Source organism: Lingula anatina, chromosome 1 (genome assembly GCF_051362555.1).
Source record: "Lingula anatina isolate TDL-2025a chromosome 1, LinAna3.0, whole genome shotgun sequence".
NCBI lineage: Eukaryota > Metazoa > Brachiopoda > Lingulata > Lingulida > Lingulidae > Lingula > Lingula anatina.
This window is the reverse complement of record NC_141767.1, coordinates 65538560-65558471: the sequence shown is the minus strand read 5'-3', so window position 1 is coordinate 65558471 and position 19912 is coordinate 65538560. Positions and strand designations below refer to the sequence as shown.

General features: G+C 33.3%; 2 protein-coding genes across 4 annotated transcripts; one reads left to right on the top strand and one right to left on the bottom strand.

The window, feature by feature from the left end:
* The first annotated feature begins 234 nt into the window (after positions 1-234).
* On the top strand, positions 235-4900 carry LOC106181081 (dysbindin). Its single transcript, XM_013565349.3, has 7 exons — positions 235-412; positions 876-983; positions 1264-1457; positions 1738-1893; positions 2109-2249; positions 2527-2655; positions 2928-4900. The coding sequence occupies exons 1-7, from the start codon at positions 351-353 to the stop codon at positions 3140-3142; spliced, it is 1005 nt and encodes a 334-aa protein (XP_013420803.2). The 5' UTR covers positions 235-350; the 3' UTR covers positions 3143-4900.
* A 967-nt stretch (positions 4901-5867) lies between these two features.
* LOC106181006 (shootin-1-like) lies at positions 5868-19821 on the bottom strand. 3 transcript variants are annotated; one of them, XM_087007889.1, is made up of 16 exons: positions 19664-19821; positions 18183-18235; positions 17645-17705; positions 17001-17095; positions 11069-11228; positions 10780-10877; positions 10430-10511; positions 10167-10261; positions 9731-9877; positions 9399-9552; positions 8977-9094; positions 8243-8319; positions 7956-8044; positions 7643-7699; positions 7185-7372; positions 5868-6431 (listed from the first exon to the last, which is right to left on the bottom strand). In XM_087007889.1, exons 1-15 carry the CDS (start codon positions 19746-19748, stop codon positions 7202-7204), a joined length of 1542 nt encoding a protein of 513 aa, XP_086864015.1. In that variant the 5' UTR covers positions 19749-19821; the 3' UTR covers positions 5868-6431; positions 7185-7201. The 3 variants fall into 3 exon arrangements, with proteins under 3 accessions (XP_086864015.1, XP_086864023.1, XP_086864007.1); XM_087007897.1 differs by having other exon boundaries at positions 7189-7372; XM_087007881.1 differs by having other exon boundaries at positions 7216-7372.
* Between the last annotated feature and the right edge of the window lie 91 nt (positions 19822-19912).

Here is a 19912-nt window from a genome sequence, read left to right as displayed (position 1 = left end):
TACTTTTCTGAGCGTAACTACCGCCCCCTTTCGGCAAATTTGTCTGCAAAACGTCTCTTTTAATGTCGGTTTTATATTATAGATATTTTATGTTTCACATTTTAAATAAATTAAAAAGATATGAAAAAAGGAAATACAACCAAATACACATATTATGACACAACTACGCTAAAAACAAACTAACACTGAATAGAATTCATCTCTACTTCTATGCTTTTACAAAAGAAAAACATGATCTTCTTTATTTGGAGTCGAGAAATTACTCGTTTCACTTGAGAAGTCACCTGACGATGTACTGTTGATATGACTAATTGCAAGCAAGGGAAGAAGGCAACGTTTAAACATTAGAAATGAGTGTATTTAAGTCCATAAAAGGGACTTTACAGAGCGTTCAAAATGATATAAGTGCAGGGTAAGACGAATGGTTTATGAGATGAAGCTAAGGGTGCAACGCAACACAACGTTATGTATGTACTGGTACATGTAAACGTACATTTACAGATGTACGTCGTTAGTCGTCTGCGTTTTTGGTCTGTATGCTGCAGTAGGTACATGTGATCAGTGCAGGTAACCACGCACGTAAGACCGAAAACTGAGGCAATAAAGGCAGCAGAGGGTTGAAATACGTGCAGCTATTCTAACATACTGTAGAGCTGTGATGTACAGTAGGGTAGTTGTAATTGAGATGTTCTTTGTGGTTTGATAAACCATAGCCAAGAGCATGCTCATTTATCACATAAACTAAGGTAATTTATTTAATTATTTCCCCCATCATTGTACTTGGGTTATATGTTTTGTCTGTTTAGTTTATTTAGTATCAGGTTATATTTACAAGAAAATGGGTTATATTAGATTCCAACCCACATTTTATACAGGTTCAAATCATTGCGAGAGGGAGCTCAGAGTGGAGTGGCAACTGAATTGAAGAAACTGTCTTTGCAGGATAATGTCAACTATGATGCTGGGGCAGATATTCTCAACATGTAGGTTCATTCAGTTTCTCTTACCCTCTTACTAGTACATGGTAATTCAGAGGCATATTACAGTTTTACGTATTGTCGACTTATAATTTTTAAACACAATAACTGCTGAGTTTACATTTAAGTATACTAGCATCAGGAGTGTAATGCCAACTTTTTGCCTTTCCAGATTTCGTTTTTAGTAGCTATCGCATAGTCAAAGCAACATGTAAAGTATGCTACCAATTTATAGCCTAAAGTCAATATTGCTGAAATTAAGTTGTATTAACATGTGGTTCTTAAGGTACCAACAACATTGGTCATCCATCCACCTGGCATCAGAGGAGAATGCCAAAAAAGCACAGCAATGTGATGAAACAATCACTAGTCTCTACCAGTTATGTCAGAGACAGTCAGACCTCATGAGCCAATTGAATTCGGAGCTGTCACACTTGCCAAAACTTGTTCAAGATATTGAACTTATAAGCAGGAAAATTGGTAGGAATAACTCAAGATTTGATACCAGCATATTATACTACACTATAGTTTTTTTATCAAAGAATTATATATTTTTAATGTCAGTATCAGAATAACTGAGTTTGCAGATAATGTTAGATGAAACTTTACCCGGAAAGAAAAAACATTTTACATCATGGTAGAAATTATTCCTTAACAGAAGTTGATTTTATCAAACATACTCAAACAGGGCTCCCTTTTACATTTACAATTTTATATAGAGATAATTTCATATTTAAATTATATTATTCTATTTCTCCAGCATCTCTAAGTTCACAGTTTGAGGATGTGGAAAAATTGTTGGTTTCCCTGGAACAAGTGTGTGAGCAGCAGGAGCTGGAGAGGAGTAAACTGAACCACAGGTATCAGCTGGCACTGTACAAGGAGAAGAAGAAGGCAGATTTGGAGCAGATGAAAGGTAGGTTAGTGGACTTGTGAAGGATTTTCAGTGTAGGAATAAAGTTGGTGTTTTTGTTATATTGCTATTTTGTTATGGATTGTAATAGTTAGTAAAAATTTTTTTGCTTGTGGCCATTTTGTAAAACAATGTTCTGCGATAATTTTTCAATATACCAAAAAAGTATCAAATTTCATGTCAACTTCAGTGTTTGACTTATATATCTTATTATGCAGTTAAGCTGGCAGGGGAGCATGTTGTAAGGGTGCGGGATTATGAACTAAGTTGTCAGTTAAGGATGAAGGAAAGACAAGAAGCCTATGAGCAAGCATTTGAAGAGGAAATGGAATACTACAAGACTTATGGACAGATGCAAAGTAAGCATTACTTTAATATTAATTTTACGTTTTGATGTATTGTAGTATAATTATCGTTCATGCTCAATGCAGCACAGTTTTAATTATCTGAGAGATATTATTGTTTTTAATGTTTTTTTTTCTTTAAAAATCAATTAGATTTTTTTTAGAAGAAAATTGATGAAAGTACTTAAATATTTTTAGTGTTATGTAAAAAATCATTTCCAAAAAAGACTTCATTGAAGTAACAACTTTATTTCATTGGAAAATTTGTTATTGAGGTTATTTTTTTCTCCAGGACAACCCAGCTCTGATAGTGGTCAGCCAGTGGATCTTGCAGAAGTGTCCATAGAAGAGGATCCTAATGCCCTCAATGACTTCCTGGACTCCACTGAACTGGACCCAGCACAACCAGCCACAGAGCTTGGTGAGAGAGGAAATATAAATCATATTGACATCTTTCAGTTTTTCATATGATAACAAAAAAAGAATCTTTTTCCACAGGCCAAGTTTTAAGCAAATCATAAGAAAGTCAATCAGGATATGCTGATGTGCTGATGCCAGTGAAAGCATGTTTGTCAGTGTAAATATGTTATATCAGATATAATAATACTTAAGTGTCTTTTAACAACTTACATTTGTGGTCCGCAGTTAAAAGGTATTACTTGTGTTTCATATTTAAAGTGTTTTCATTTCCAGATGAAGCCACAGAGGCCAGGGAAACTGAAGATTGTTATATATATGATGATGATGAAGTAACACCAGATAAACAGTCTGAGGTGACAAAAACTGAGAGTAAGCCTCGCTCTGACACAGTAACCTCAAGTTGCAGTGTACCTGACAGAGAGACACAGGAGGGATTTATTGATGATGAACTGGAAGACCATACTTTACAGCAAGATCAGCCAAGCTAGCACTAGGCTTGGCAGAAATGGTTTAAGTTCAAACTCAATAGTAAACATATGGGCTTCCATACTAACTGAAAGACATCCTAAGTGGGATATGGTGATTTTAGTTTATTGGATTGCTTGGTTGATTTCACTTTGATTTGATGTTTTATCCAGTTTAGCTGTGTTAAAATACCATCAAGTGAATTAAATGGCGCTTAATTTACATTCCACATGAATTCAATGCACATTCAGTAATTTTGTATTTTGTGAATTTATCAAGTGAGAATATTCTTTAATTGAATTGAATTAGTACTCAAATAGAACCAACATGTTGGGTTCATTGGTTGAGGGAGCATTGAATTTTAGTTAGTTTTACAGATCAGCAAATATATTAGGTAAATATTGATAGAGAGAATTAAACTCTGGGTTTCCTTTATGCCAGTGGCATCATTTTATTGGAAACAGTCGTGATATATTAATATCATGATAAAATGAAAAAAATATGCAAAATCTGGTTTACAAAAGGACATAGATTGAAAATCATTCTTTAATTAGCTACCAAGAATCTTAGCAAATAAACTTGCATTTCACATGGAATTTGAAGAACCACTAGCCTCATTTTTATGTACAAACACTATCCAGACAGCATTGGCATGCATATGGTGTTAGCCAAACATCAACAACCTAATGTTAGCCCTGTCGATGTTGATCCAATGTTACCTTGCTCTAACCTTTGTAATATAGTAGAAAGTCATTATAAGCTTAACCTACCAAGAATCCTAGTAAACTTGTGTTTTACATAGAATATGAAAAACCACTAGCCTCACTTTTGTGTGCAAACAAATTACCCAGATACAGGTACATGTAGCAAGACAGCATTGGCATGCATATGGCATTAGCCCAACTTCAACAACCTAGTGTCAACATTTTTCTTCAAACTCTTGTGATTATTTGTCCTAAAATGTGGGTCAAAAATGGGCAAGAAATGATTATTCCTTACATTTTCCCATTTATATTTCTTAAATAATTTGGTCTTTTGACACTCTCATCCAAATGGTAACTGTTTTAACCTAAACCTGCTGCTGGGGTTACCTGTGGGCTTTAAATACCTGTCAAGTTTGAAATGGGGATGCCTTACAATTTATTTAATAATGTCGGTCTTGGTCAGTTTCCCAGGCCTCATAACTCCAGAACTAGAAGTGAGTCTCCCTATTGCTATTGGATTGAATGGGAAATCATAGTTGGCAAATCCAAAGTTGAATATGACTATGAACCACTTTCTGCTGCAAATTGTACTTCCTTGAATATTGTTCTAATTTTGCCAGTATTTTAATACTAAAATGTGTACACTGACACAGGTTATCTGTACATGTCAGATTTACATGGTTTGTTCTAAACATTTTATGAATTTAAAATTTTTACTTATCATTGTGGTGACAATTTATTTTTAAATACCCAAGTATGTACATTATATATTTTTGTAAATGGATAGCAAAACCTTCACACCAATATTACAAAATGGCTGTGCATAGCTGCTTTAAAGTCATTTTTGAAAAACTGGTTCTAGGCATTTGTGGGTATGCATATGTGGACTCTTGGGTTATATGGATATTAATAATAGCAAGTTTCATGGTTTTTTTTTTTTCATTATACTTTTATTTTTTGAAAACCATCCAAGATGATCTGTACAGAACATCAATACAAACTTTTATCATAATGGAGATCCAGAAAGGAATAAAAGTGCGCTTCTAAGTAATAAATGGAAATTTTATCAAACTTGAAGTACACTTTGCAGCAATAGTATTTTAAATAAAAGACATGACTTGTAATTTATAAGCATTACACAAATGAAACCAGTGTTTTCAATACAAATCATTAACTTTTGACAATATTATTCATAAATGTAACAAAAATTTGATAACCAACTACAAAAGAAACATGATATTATATAGGATTTTCTGTGATCTATATATTATGCAACCATACAAATGTTTATTATAGGTTATGTAACAAAAACTGACAGCAAATCTTTGATAATTGAATTTCCAAATGCTGGCTATTTTTTTAGTATACAGGGTGGGCTGTTTAAACATAGAATTAAACTAGAATGGCACATTACACACATGAAACAAAGAAATTTAATGGAATAGTTTCAGTGACATGTAGGCAAGATAGATGGCAAAGGAGTTTTCAAAGAGTTGCAGCCTGACTAAAAGAAGTATATTTTACACTGTTTGCAAACTCTCTCCAACTAACATTACAGTCATATGCTTGATAAGATTTTCCTAATACCATCTCATTTTTTTAACACAAAAAATATACACTACAATTTTCTGTTCATCTACCCATGATATAATTAATATAGTGACATCACATACACATGCATGTAATTCTGGTATAACTGGAATGTATCACAATGATCTAAAATGCTACATAACTTTGCCCTTCATAACTTTATAATAAATTGAATAATTTTGTAGAATTAATGCTCACTTTAAGATAACTAATAGGATTTTAAATTATTTCATTATTTAAATCACTCTGCATTTAATTTGTTTATATATATATGTCTTAACACTTTGAACAACTGATAAAGGCACCAAGTGTCATAATGTTCAAGGAGTATATTGAGATAGCAATTTTAGAACCTCATTGCACTATGAGCAACCCTGGGAACCAAGGAACACTTCCCTCATTTAAGAAATTCAAATATCAGTAAAGGTGTGAAACATGGAATAAACAGTCTAGACACCATATCAATCTTTTATTGTAAATGCCTCCATTATTTTTCTTTTCCAATGGTCTATAACATATAGCTTTTGTAAACAAATTCTATTTTTCAGCTTTTTTTTGTGAAAAGTAAAAATAATAAGTTTATCTGTTGTCAATTGCATAAACTTTTTTATTTAGAAATGATTATTCTTCCGAATTCTTAGCTCAACAGATATATTAATTCCCATTTTTCTCTTTACACTAAAGATGAACAAATTGTTTCATACATTTCTCACATTTACACTTTGCGTCAAAATGTGATTGTTGAGCATGGCAAGTGGTCACATATTAAAAAAAAATTGTGACATTATATGTCTTGAGACACAAGTGTAAGCACAGACTAAATAAAAAAAAGATAAAAAGTTACAAAACAAAATCTATTAATCTTTGCATACATTACGTATTGCCTTTGGAGAACATTAATTGAAATATGACCAACACTTGTATGCTTTTAAAAATATGCATAGACACATCCCTCGACTGCAAAGTCAATCAAAATCCATAGTGTAGAGGTAAGTCTCTTCCTATCCAAACACTGCATCTGAAAAGACATTTAAATTTTAATTTACAAAATGCAAATGTAAGGTACTGGTGCATGTGGAAGATATTACATACATTCTCATATTCAAGTTTCAACACTGATTTCCAAATGGTGATCTGAAAAGATATAAAATATATATTTTGAGTTTAACTACTGTGCTGTGAAAGTACTAAAGCTATCCCATGTGAATACTGATTTTTAAATGGCTTGCTTAATTAAAAGTGTATGGGTTCTCGATGGATTTACATAAATACAAACAGTCACCAACAATGTCACTTAAGTTTTTAATTAAAAAAATGAGTTATATTTCTTGTGAAATCTATTTCTACAAGCACAGAAGCAAATAAAACGAATGAACACAAACAGGAAATAGAAGATATTTTATTCATTAGATTATTTTAAAATTAATTCAATAAAAAAGAAAAAAAAATTCAAAGCTCAACATACATGTATGTTTTACCTTTTACTTATAGCATAATCTAATCTATTTAGTAAAACATTCTCAGGACGTTTCACTACATTTAGAAAAAAGGAATTCAACATGTCACAAAGACAGTTTTGTTACAGGTCAAAAATATCTTCAGACAAGAGTGACTGCAGTGCTGAGATCAAGCAGAGTGGACACCAAATACTTGTGCTGATTGGTACAAAAGAGTTTCATAAACATTTGAAACACATTGAATATGTTAAAAAAGAGCTACACTATGTCTACTGTAACCCTAATCCCATGCCAAGAAAGAAAAAGCAACAAACCTACACACTCTTTTTTATCAACGACTCCCACCTTCTGTCTCAGATTCTTTCACTTCTTCCATGATTTCTGGAAGAGATCCTTCTGTCTTGTTTCTCCTTCTAAGTAAAATCTGGGACAATTCTGTTCCCTTCTCTTCCTCTGCTCTTGCCCTACTTTCACTTTCAGAATTTGTCCTTTTCAGTTTGACCTATAAAATAAAAAATTCTGAGATATGTACTAATAACCATAAGAACCATTCAAAACACGATAATGTTCCTAAGTGGGTGTGACAATTGTATGGTGAGAGGATATTTTACTGTGTTGATATTTTACCCCTTCACCACAGAGAGTAATTGCCATTGCATTTAAAACCAAAGGTACTAAACTACTAGTACATTGTTATCTGTGGCACTTCAACTCAGTATATCTTAAAAAACTGCCAACATGCTACCTACTACATTTTTCTCTAAATACTCACCAGCAAGCCATGCATTTCATCCATGGCAGTTGGTTTACTGGCCCTCTTCGTAGAACTCTGAAAATGTCAGACATTTTTTGTGTTTTAATTTGGCTGTAATTGACAATGACAAAAAACTTTCTAAGGATTTTCTCACCAATAGAGCTAGTGTACATACACAATAAAGGACCATAAAGAAAAATGAATGCACATGAAGAGGTTATCTTACACACATTGTAAAAAAATTCAAACTATTTTCTTTGGTCTAAGGACCTCATTTAAAATAAAAAGTAGATGAGTGTATCCATAAAAAGGTGTTTAGTTCTGAGCTTACTCTGGGTGCTGCTATAGGTTTCAGTTGTAGGTTCCCTCTTTTTATTCTCTCCATCATTTCATCTATAGCTGCAGCATACACCTCGTTTCCTAAAACAGCAATGTTAAATTACTTTTCATCTATCGCTATACAGGTAAGCTAACTTTGCAAACCATATAGATATTAAGCAGCTGTGTGAATTATTTTGCTAAATACCCAATGCAAACATACATTTTTGTATGTACTCTGTACAACATCATATACAATTGACAATGTGTGGCTTGAAAATAAATCCATGAATCCTTTACCGGCTTTTTCTTTATCTGCACCTGTAGGCACCAATCCTTTTGCTTCTTTGTTTTTTCTTATCATTTTGGTAATATTGCTGAAAAAATTATATTATATTAAGTTTATTCATGCATATATATAGCCCAGTGCTTTTGTCTTCTTTCAGATTCTTTAAAGGGATAACAACTTTTTGTATGAGATCCATATTTCACAATAAATACGGTACATTGTAAACAGTTCACACTCTAATTTACCACCAAAACAGCATTTATCACAATAATTCTGGAATCTGTGCTTGCCATAGGACTGCATGTCCTCCATAAATTGCTACCCTCTGTAATAATCTATTATTACCAAAAAAAAAAAAAAAAGAGGACTAACTTCAAATCTTGGAACAGATTAATTTATCATTGGTTATTATGGGAAAATTGTTGTTTAACCCAGAAAAATCCATACTTTGGCCAAAATGAATAGCTGTTATCCCTTTAACAACAGAAATGACTTGGCAATGCTCATAGGAATGAATTCACCATGCTACACTTAATAGAATATGCTACATATATTAACAGAATTTACATTTTTGCACAATTTACAAATATTGAATTAAAATTAGGGAACAACATGAACAAAAACAACAAATTATATTTTTTTAACTTAACATACTGAAATTATGATCATGACATACTACAATATCCAGTTACATAATTAAGTACGTCTTATACAGATGACTATGGATGCAGTGGAATCAACTTACCGGAACACATCTATGACATGTGAGGCTGGTGGAGGAGGAGGAGGAGGTGGTGGTGGTGGAGGGATGGAAGGAGAAAGTTTCTTCTCAGCAGCCCTCAACTCACTTTCTATAGCAGCCTCTGAAATGGCGAGGGATTATGAGTTATATCATAATACAGTATATATATTATCCATCAGAGCATTTTAAATAAAAACAATGTCACTCATTGTTCTACATAATGCTGCATTATGTATGAATTTTTGATAAATTTGTAAACTGCATAGATTATCATGTACATTTTACCAAGGACGTATATTGAATATACGTCCTTGATTTTACAAAACATGAAACTTACATCAACCAGCTTTCTCAAATTTTTCACATTCATATATTTTATTGTATGGTTGATTGAAATTAAACAGCACAACAAAAAGAAAACTTACTCTGCCTTTCAAGTTCCATTATTTTGTTATCTGAAACTGCTAATTTTTCAGTCATTGCTTCAATTTGTTCTGACAAAGAAGACACATTTTCCTCCAGCTTCTCTATGTGTTCTACATTTCCAGCTTTTTCCAATGCAACTTTGAGATCATCAATCTGTAATTTTAATAAGAAAATACTTTCTTTAGGACTGTGTTACATAATTTCTTTAAAAATGCTGTATTACTGGGTACTCTTGAAATTCATCAGTCACTTAAGAAAAAATTGATTAATGTATTAAAAAGGTTATCATTATTCAACATTATTACCATTGAATATAATAAAGATATTTTACCTCTTTTTTGCTTTTTTCTTCAATGCTTTCTAACTGTCTTGTGAGATTTTCTATTTCATTCATGGCTTTAGCCAACTGTTCATTGGCTGCAGAGGAGCTGATGATTGCAGCACTTTGTCTTTTTATAACAGCAGATTGTGCATGCAACTACAACGGTTAATTGAATAAAACAGGTCAAGTATACTCAGGCTGTCTATAAATAACTAAAACCTCTAGTCAAACCTAGTATGTTCAACAACATGAAAAAGACTTTTCTGCATTACTAAAAAACTTAGTGACAAAATCCCAATTTTTTGCTTTAACAATATCTTTTCATTTTTATCATTTTAGTATTATTAATTGTTTACTTATTTATTTCTATTGATTCATTTCTGTTTATCAATATTTAGAAAAGTTAGACACAGTTAGGTATACTGAGTATTATCATTAAAAATACCTTAGATGCAAAAGATTCAGCTGCCTGTTTTAGTGCCATTTCTTTGTCATACTTTGCCTTCAGTTCCTCATATTCTTGTAATGCCACTTTGGACACTGCAACGTTAACACAGAACATGCTTATACTACTGTAACATTAAACTTGTAAACTTTATGTTATTGAATGTATCTACTGGGGGGGGGGGGGGGGGGGGGTAGTGTGGATGCATAGGCAAAAAGATCCCAACAGAGATGTAACAGTGCATTGTTGTATGTGTGTCTCACCATTTTCCAATTGCTTGATTGCTTCAATATGCTCTTCTAAAGAAGCTTTGGTTTGTTCATGAGTCTGCAATTCTGCATCATACTGTAAAAGACACAAATTTATTAATTTTTCAGATTATATTTTGCTTTTGAAAATAACAAAAAATGTTTCTTTTCAAGAGACTTCCAAAAAAAAAAAAATGATTAATAGTAAAACTTGAGAATATAAACCTGACTCAAGTTATAACAAAGTGTACATCCAAAATCACCCCATCTGGACATTATAAACAGATGCTAAGGTATTATCACAAGTATTGAATCTACACAGAAATAATAATAATAATAATAATAATAATAAATTTCGTGCCTACTTTATGCTTATATTTTTGAAGTTTTTCTTCTGCTATTCCCTTTTCTTCATCTGCCACTTTGAAAGAGTGAGACATGGCTGCCAATTTTTCTTCCAATTCTAGAGTAAATGACATTATTGATAATGTATTGACTTAAGATGGATAAAAACACAACAGGGAGAACAGTTTCATTTATAAAAAAAAAAAAAAAAAAAAAAAAAAAAAAGTTCTGAAATTCATGAAATACAGAAATAAACCAGGGGGTGCAATCCCTTCTTTAAAGCATGGTTGACTATCCTAATGGCATTACCTTGAATTTTTTTATTGTATTCCTCAAACTGAAGTTCATTCTCCTTGGTTGGTTCCTCAGCAATATCTATGGGAATGTCCAGTACATCAATACGCATCTCCCCAAGTTTAGCAAACAAAGCCTGACTTTCTCTCTTCAACTTGGTATTTTCCTTGTTGATCTGCAGAATAACATTTCAATCTTACATGTCTTTCCAAGTTCAGAAAAGTTTCAGAAAATAACATGACTACACCCTCAATCAAAGTACATCCTTTCAAAGAAGAAGCTCAAAGTCCCAAATAATCATTCATTATCTCACCTTAAAATAGAAAGGTGTGAAAATGACGATTAAAGTTTTGAGTTGCCTATGCTTATACACTGCAACAAGAAATATAAACATCGATATTTTATATTTTTGAGGGTTTTTCTATTGTTTCAAATCAGCACAAAGATACCCAGTAGATGCATAATTGAATAATTAGATGCAGGAAAAAAACTCATTTTGGTAACTGGATGATAAAAAAAGGGTTACTATATCCTTAAAATGGATGGTATAAACATTGAATCCAAGTGCAGGGACAGGTTGGACAGTGAGTTGTGAGTAGGAAAAATTCAATTTGGTGGAAAAATATTGGATAGGACACCTACAATATTGCTATTATTTTCATTAGTATATCAAAACCCACTGACTTCAGTTTTAAGTTTTATCACAATGAAAGTGTGAGATAAAATTTAAAGCTGTGGTTATAAAAACATCACACTTTTCAATGTTTTTTTTTAATGCTTCATATCCAAGCAATAAATAATCAACCACATGCAAAGGGTTTATTCAGTCAATAACAAAACTGAATATGAAAACACATCACACTGAACCAGTGTGCAGAGATATACCACTATACCACATTACAGTGCATGCTGCCAGGCAGTCCACTGTGGCACACCACAACAAATGTACACTAGCATACAGGTATTTTGTCGCAAATGTGTGAGTAGCTTCACAGTTCTCACATTAAACATAATAATACTACATTCCCTAAAGGCTTTAAAGGACAATGGTCATATAAAAATCCATTTCTCGAATTTTGAAGATTCAACACTCAATCTATACACTAGAGGTATGTTTTAATCGATCCCCGCCATTTAAAAATTATAAAAACAATCTATTAGTAGTAAAAAAGCGTTTTAGTAAACCTCACCTCAATATGCATAAATGAAGCAACAGATCTGGGTCACGCGGTACTGTGACGACAATTGGGATAAAGGTCTATGAGACTCAACTGAGCTGCATGGTGCAAACAGACAGAATTATTTTGGAAAGTTGTGTTGAACGGAGTTGAGCAATTTTCTTTATGCCTCAGTGTGTTGCCGTGGGATTCACCAAAATTGCAGCACTCCTTGACTATCTTTCTTTATCTGTGACGGTCTTCCATGACTAACTTACTAACTTCGGTGACAATAGTTGCGATCCTCGCGATCTCGGTCACCTCAGGTGATTTAGATCATATCAAAAGCTGATAGTCTTTAAGATACTGTCATCAGTTGGCAAGCTTACTAATTGCTGATGCATTTTTAAATTCATTGTAGTTGACCAAGAGCTTGTTAACAATAAAACCTGTTAATTATGCACCGCTGCAATTCCCAAGCCAGGTAATAACAGGTATGAAACTCGTCTTGGTGGGCTTTCATATTTTTCAATATATCTCATTTATTTCATGGGTTTTTTTTATTGGTATTTGTAAATGACGTTAAATATCAATACTTAAACAATTAAGTTTAAACACGGTCGCGAACATTAATAAAAGAAATTGCTCTCAGGGTATCTTGAAGCTTCCGTGGAAGAAAACGTGTTGAGGAAAAACAGGAAAAAGAGCGTTATATTAAAGAAAAAATGGGAACTGCTGTAATAAAATGGTTCGTTATCCTAATTCGTTTATGCTTTGAGGATTTGTTTCTGAAGATTATTTCATCTGAAATATTAAATAATTTAAAAGATTGATTATTTTATAACTTGAAACGCAAATTCTGCGTCAGTACGCAATTTTTTTTTTGCAAATTTGTAAGCTTATAACACTGTGCTATAAAGATCTACTCAAGAAAAAAATTTGCTTGGGTAAAATTGAGTACGGAATGAACTGGAGACACTTGGCTTGTCATTAAGTTTACACGAAAATATGTCAGGTAACTTTATACTGTCTTTGAAAGAGTAAAGATTGAAAGATAATTTTAGACAAACTTTGACGGGGGAAATACCTACAAAGAGTAATGGGCTATTTCGCCAACATCTTGTTGAAAATTTTACACTGCAATTCTATTCAAATAAGCTAAGGAACTAATTGCCATATTTATACTCTCATCACATAACAGGGGGGTAACCAGACCTGCAAAAATAGTACGCACATATTTAAAAAAATTACAAGCACATACAGCAAAATGTAGACTTACGCAAAACATGAAGGGCAGCGTAATCACAGCAAATGTACCTCATATAGTAGCTTAATTTCCATTAATAATAAAATCATCATTTAAGTCAAAAATATTCTCGCGATTTAATAACTGTTTTAATTTACCCAGAACGGTATATTTATTTTAAAGGCGGTTAACTGAAATATAGTTTTATGATTTGTTTGTGAAAATTGCCCATGTCACCCTGTTAGTTTGGAGGTCTAAGCTGGATCAAGTCCGTGTTAAAATTACTATGAAGTTGTGCAGGAAAAATTCTTCCTTTCTTTCTCTAGCTCCTCGATAAACCTGGTGTTCAGATTTTATCTAGTACCCCCAGGTCTACGGGAGCTGCGCTTTGTAACTAACGCACAGGTAGATTTTTACCTGAGATAACTGGAGTAAAGCTTAGATAGAGAGTGCATTCGATATAAGCAAGACAAATTGAATGCCATTTAACCCTGCCAAGGTAAAGGAAGTTCCAGTTAGATGGATGATTAAGATAGGACTTGTAAAGGTAACGGGCATTGTTTACCTCAGTTTAATAAAAGTATGCAAGACGGAGTGTCAGCGGTTTAATAAAATAAATTGAATTTCACAAATAACATGGACCTCATATGCAATAATCAACATTTCCCTCAACTGATTCAAATGCAGTGTTTTATACAACTTGGGATAACCATAATGAAATGCTTGTTAAAAAAATGACTAGACGGGAAATGGTTTTATACAGCTTCACGAGGATTTAGACCCCTCGGGTAAGAGATTTGAATGAGTATAAACTTTTATCAGAAGCCAGAGAAGTCATCTTACAGGTAGACAATGCAGCTCAGTTTGACAGCTAAGCACGCTCTGTTCTCCGGTGGCTCGATTGTCGTCATCGGACCACGTGACCACGTAGCTCATTAACTCCCAGGCCGAGCAAATAGGATGTTTTTTAAAGCCAAAAATTTACAAAATGAGCTTTTAATTTGTGTATTTGGATAAAAATATCGTTAGTTGGGCATGTTTTCTGAAGAATATGTTCCGTTGAAGCCATTCTGACGGTATGAAGCAAATCCTTTAAATTTTGAAAAAATAACTATTAGTAATTCTTCATGCAATACTGGCCAGTCTAAACCACTCATTTAAAAACAGTTGCCATGACAACAAAACACTTACTGAACAGACAGATGTGCATCATCCTAAAAATTTACTGAACACAATCTCAATAGAAACTAGAGGATCAGAGAGGCGATACCGCCTCCAGATATTGTACCACCAGCTGGAGTAAGCGCATTCGTATGGACCCCCCCCCCCCCCCTCCTAAAAGGGACACCATCACCAGTCTGGTGTTTGACAAGCTCTATAAGATGCAATCAACAAGAGTTCTCAAAATATGCAAAAAATATAACTAAAAATGATACAATCAAGCAGATTTTCAAATTGACTTGCATTTTCCTACCCTTGCTCACTACTGTATTCTCTAGACAAAAGGCCTATTGGTTTTCCTTGAAATGTGTTGTCAATGGTGCATATATGCTGACAAAAGAGAAAACCTAGGGGAAACAATGGGCACATCTCTGCTAGATTTAAAGATATGAGAGGCAAGAAAATATGCAAAGCTCAGTTCATGGTGAAAAAGTAGGTCAAAGGTCAATTTCAATATCATAGTATATGAATTTCTATTCAAGTTCAATAGCAACCATGGACATTTCTTTGCCAATTTTGCAGATTTAAAGGCCAGAAAACATGCAAAAAGCAGTTCATCATAAAAAGTAGGTCAAAGGTCAATTTCAAGGTCACAGATTGCTAGTGTATTACTTCCTATTCAAGTTCAATAGTAACTATGGACCTATCTGTCAGTTTTGAAGATAAAGGTGAACGAAAATTTGCTAAGTTCAGTTCATAGTAAAAGGAAGGTCAAAGGTCAATTTAAAGGTCACAGTAAATTGCCAGTTCATGACTTCCTATTTAAGTTCAATAGTAACTATGGACCTATCTCTGCCAGTTTTGGAGATTAAAGGGAACAAAAATTGGCAAAGTTCAATTCATGGTGAAAAGTAGGTCAAAGGTCAATTTTAAGGTCACTGATTAATTGCCAGTATGTGACTTCCTATTCAAGTTTAATAGTGACTATGGACCTATCTCTGCCAGTTTTGGAGATTAAAGGGAACAAAAATTGGCAAAGTTCAATTCATGGTGAAAAGTAGGTCAAAGGTCAATTTTAAGGTCACTGTTAAATTGCCAGTATGTGACTTCCTATTCAAGTTCAATAGTAACTATTGACCTATCTCTGCCAGTTTTGGAGATAAAAGGGAACAAAAATTTGCAAAGTTCAGTTCATGGTGAAAAGTAGGTCAAAGGTCAATTTCAAGCTCACATCTAGATTGCAAGTAAATGACTTCCTATTCAACTTAAATAATAACTATTGACCTATCTCTGCCAGTTTTGGAGATATAAGGGACTAAATGTTACAATTCTGAGTTACAAAAATGTGCCACCACAAAGTACTTTTTAATACAGCATAACACGAAAACCGTATGAAATACAAAAAAACGGAGACCACTCTCAGTGTTGGGCTTTACATGCTCTACAAAATGCAAAAAAGAACGGGTCGCTAGCATTAACGGTTCCCGAATTAGAGACAGTTTTCATTTTCGGTATTTTATGGCCGCTACTCCTGTGAAAATGCACTGATTGACCCCAAATTCACAGAGATGAAAGATGACCCAAAGGGTAACACTTTCCAATATTATTATTGGTTAAGTCTGTGTAGTGTCTGAATAACAGTGCAAATAATATTTTTTTTCGTAAAAAATTTCATTTTTTTGAAAATTTTGGCCCGTTTGACCTTGAAATAAAGGTCAAAGGTCAAATCCAAGGGCATATTTGAAATCTACACATATGACTTTTGGAAAGCCGTCTGTAGAAAATTTTCCCATAATTCCTTCCGTAGGGTAGATAATTGGCATTGAATTTTCAAAAATTTTGACAAGGGTGCATTTCAAGGAGCGTCACGCCCAGGTCAATGTACCGACTGAGACAAAAAAACCTGGGGGTTCAAGTTGAGGTTATATGTGACCTAAATCCAAGAGATGGGGACAGGGGTCCTTGCGGTCTAGGAGGAGAAGCGGTAACGGTGACTTGTATCCGGCGCCAGTACGCGGAGCCGGCGGAGCTTACGGAGCCGGCGGAGCCGGACGAGACGGGTCGGGACTAAAACCATGAGTACCGCCAGCGTACACGCTGGTGGTACTAATAAACAGAAGGGGAATAGGGGCATTTCTACACTACACATCAAACACAAACAATACAACATCATTCAACCTTACCTGCCCAGATACAGCACACTACATATTTTCTTAGTTACCTCAACAAGCAGGTAAACACCATCTGAGAGCATATAATAGTCAAAGATGCATTTAAATCATTTTTGTTGATTATTCCTTTGGGAAAAAAAGATAATGATAAATGAATATATTTTTACAATTTAAATGATACTATAATCATTCCATTAAAGCATACTTCATACCTTTGAGGCATATCTTTCTGCCTCGGCCCTGCATTCATGCTCAATCTGATACTTTGTTCTTATCTCATCATATTCATTGTAGACAGGCTCAAGATCTGGAAAACAGCATAAAAAATTTACATTTTTCTTTGACAAGTATAAAACAGGCATTCAGGTTCTCTTATATTTACTTATTCTATCAATTTCACAAAAATACTGAAAACTTACCAAGGCTCTTTATGGTTTTGTTCACATGGAAAGTCTATTTTCTAAAAATCTATTTTCTATTCGTGGTATCTTATGATCATGGTCTGTACCCTGAATATCCCGCGGCGTAATTACTGGCAGCGCGAGCCAGTTACTTATAGTAACTTATAGTAACTGGCTCGCGGGCAGGGCACAGACCATGATCACAAGATATACCATGAATAGAAAATAGATTTTTAGAAAATAGACTTTCCATGTGAACGAAGCCTATGTCTCCTTGATCTAAACAGACTTAAATAATATTGCATAACAATTAAAAGAATAGGACAAACTCAAGTATAACTTTCGAAATTTGGCCGATGATGGACATTTTTATTAAAGGTCCCTCTGATTAAACTATTATTTAGATTTTCATGACAAAGATGAAGGAACTGGGTATTTCAATTATATGTACTTACATTCTTGTAACTTTTTCAGCTGATCTTCTCTCTCTGCTAATGTCTTTTTTACTTCTTTTAGCTGGAATAAGGAATTTCTCATTTACACAAAGACAACCTAACATCTACTACCAGTACATACAATCAACAGTTGAAGCACTCTCCTTTTCCATGCATCTTCAATCCCTGAATTTACTAATATCAGTTTCACTGATGCCATTCGCAAAATTTAATTACATTTTTACATCACAGTAAGTACAGGAGGTATTACTTATATTAGTATATTGCTAATAAAATAAATGTCATTATTTAGCACTGTGGTGGTACATACATGTATATAAGAAAACAAAGCCTTATCAATGCTGGCTCATTTTAAGATGAAATTTATTTCAGTCAAATAGCTAGATTGTTTGAGTTTTATTTAATTATATTTTGAATCAATTTGATGATACATCTGCTGAAAAATGTTAAATCTTTTACATTTCCTTAACCTTAGTTAAGAGTCAGTCTAGTAATTTATCATTCATCAAAACTCAAAAGGAAAACACTATAGACCTACCTGTGTTATATTGTCCTTGTATTTGCAATGCAGGTCATCATAATCTGCAATAGCTGCGAGAAGATGAAAATACAATAAAAGAATTTATGAACAGGTATATGTGCTTTATTGTTGTGATTTATCTCCCTTCATGACACAACTAACATTTTTATTACAGGAAGTTTGGGAAGGCTAAACAATTATTGAAGACTCTTAACTTACAGAGTACTTTTTATAGCTTTGAAAAATATAAAATTAGAGTATTAAAAGAAAACTTAGATTTTATTTATAAAATATACCCATCACTATAATATTATAAATAAAGCAAACATAAAGAATTTCTAACTAGTCAAGGAAGTGTATTTCTGTCAGATGACTCATATATGGCAGATTGAGAACAATAGTAATTAAGCATGCTAGTACACTTCTGATAATCCATGTCATTCATTCAAAACTCCATTTAAGATGCTCCTCTTCATGAATAAAATATAAAAATGAAAACCTCTGAAATTTATATATACTACCTATATGATCACTAAATTGTCATTAATTTAGAGACTTAAGCATGATGAAACTAAGCCTTTCTTTATCTATGGAAATGTAATCATGCAGAATATTATACTTACTAGTAAGCATGAATGCATGCTTACTAGTAAGTATAATATTCTGCATGATAGAATGAAATGATGTTTCTGTGTTAGCATGCCTATATATTTTAGTTTCTGATATGTACTATTTGGCTCACTAGTAACTGTAAATCGGAGTTCGAGTGATAATGCATTTTATGTACCGCAATGATTGTGTTGATTTGAATATGAACATTTACAAGGATAGCTTCATGACACCAATGATGTTTTCATTTAGTGGAAAGTAGGAAGATAATAGAACTCCAACATAAGACTTCTCGCCACTATGTTCATTTGTATTTTCAAGAATACTGACCATGCTGACAAGAATGTGCCAAGAATTTATACAAGTACTGGTACATGTACAATATAAGTACTGGTACATGTACATGTAAATACTAGTATTCAAATGGGCTTCTTGGAAAGTGCCCTGCTTTTGGCAAGGTGACACCAAAAAGAGGGCTTGCTTGTATCATTGAATGATAATTATACACTTGTCAGCAGTATCTGATACTCATGGATATGTAAAGTTTATTTGAATTAACAGATAATGCTGGGTAGCAATTTTATCAATTGCATGTTACCCATTACCCATATTAGACAAAGTTCGCATATCTTAGGCTCCACTAGTGACTGTCAATGCAGATCAATAAAGAAAAATATATGTACACGAAACAAAATATATTTTCTCATCACGCCTTATATTTGATGTTGATCTTCTTCAAGTTGAAAGAATTAAGAGGGAGTTATTAGTCAATGTCAATGACTCAGTACTGGCAAAGAAGACAATCTACGAATTACTTCATGGAATTCAATTCGTTTCCGTGGCAAGCGAACTTTGCCATTTCCAGAATTCGATAAATATAATTAATTTACCTTTATGTGCAAGTTTCTTCAAAGTTGACAGTTGTTTTTCCAACTTATGGCACTTTTCTTTCCAGATCCCAACTTCCGCGTCCATGCTTGCAGATACCAGGAAGTGTTTTGGAATTATCCGGGAAACTGCTAAAACAGTGCGCAGATTGTCAAAACAATGACTTTAGCTTTGTGTGTATTTTTGCTTTTTCTGGATAAAATCAATAAAAATTACAGAGATTCAAAAACATAAGCAATAAGTATTTAATG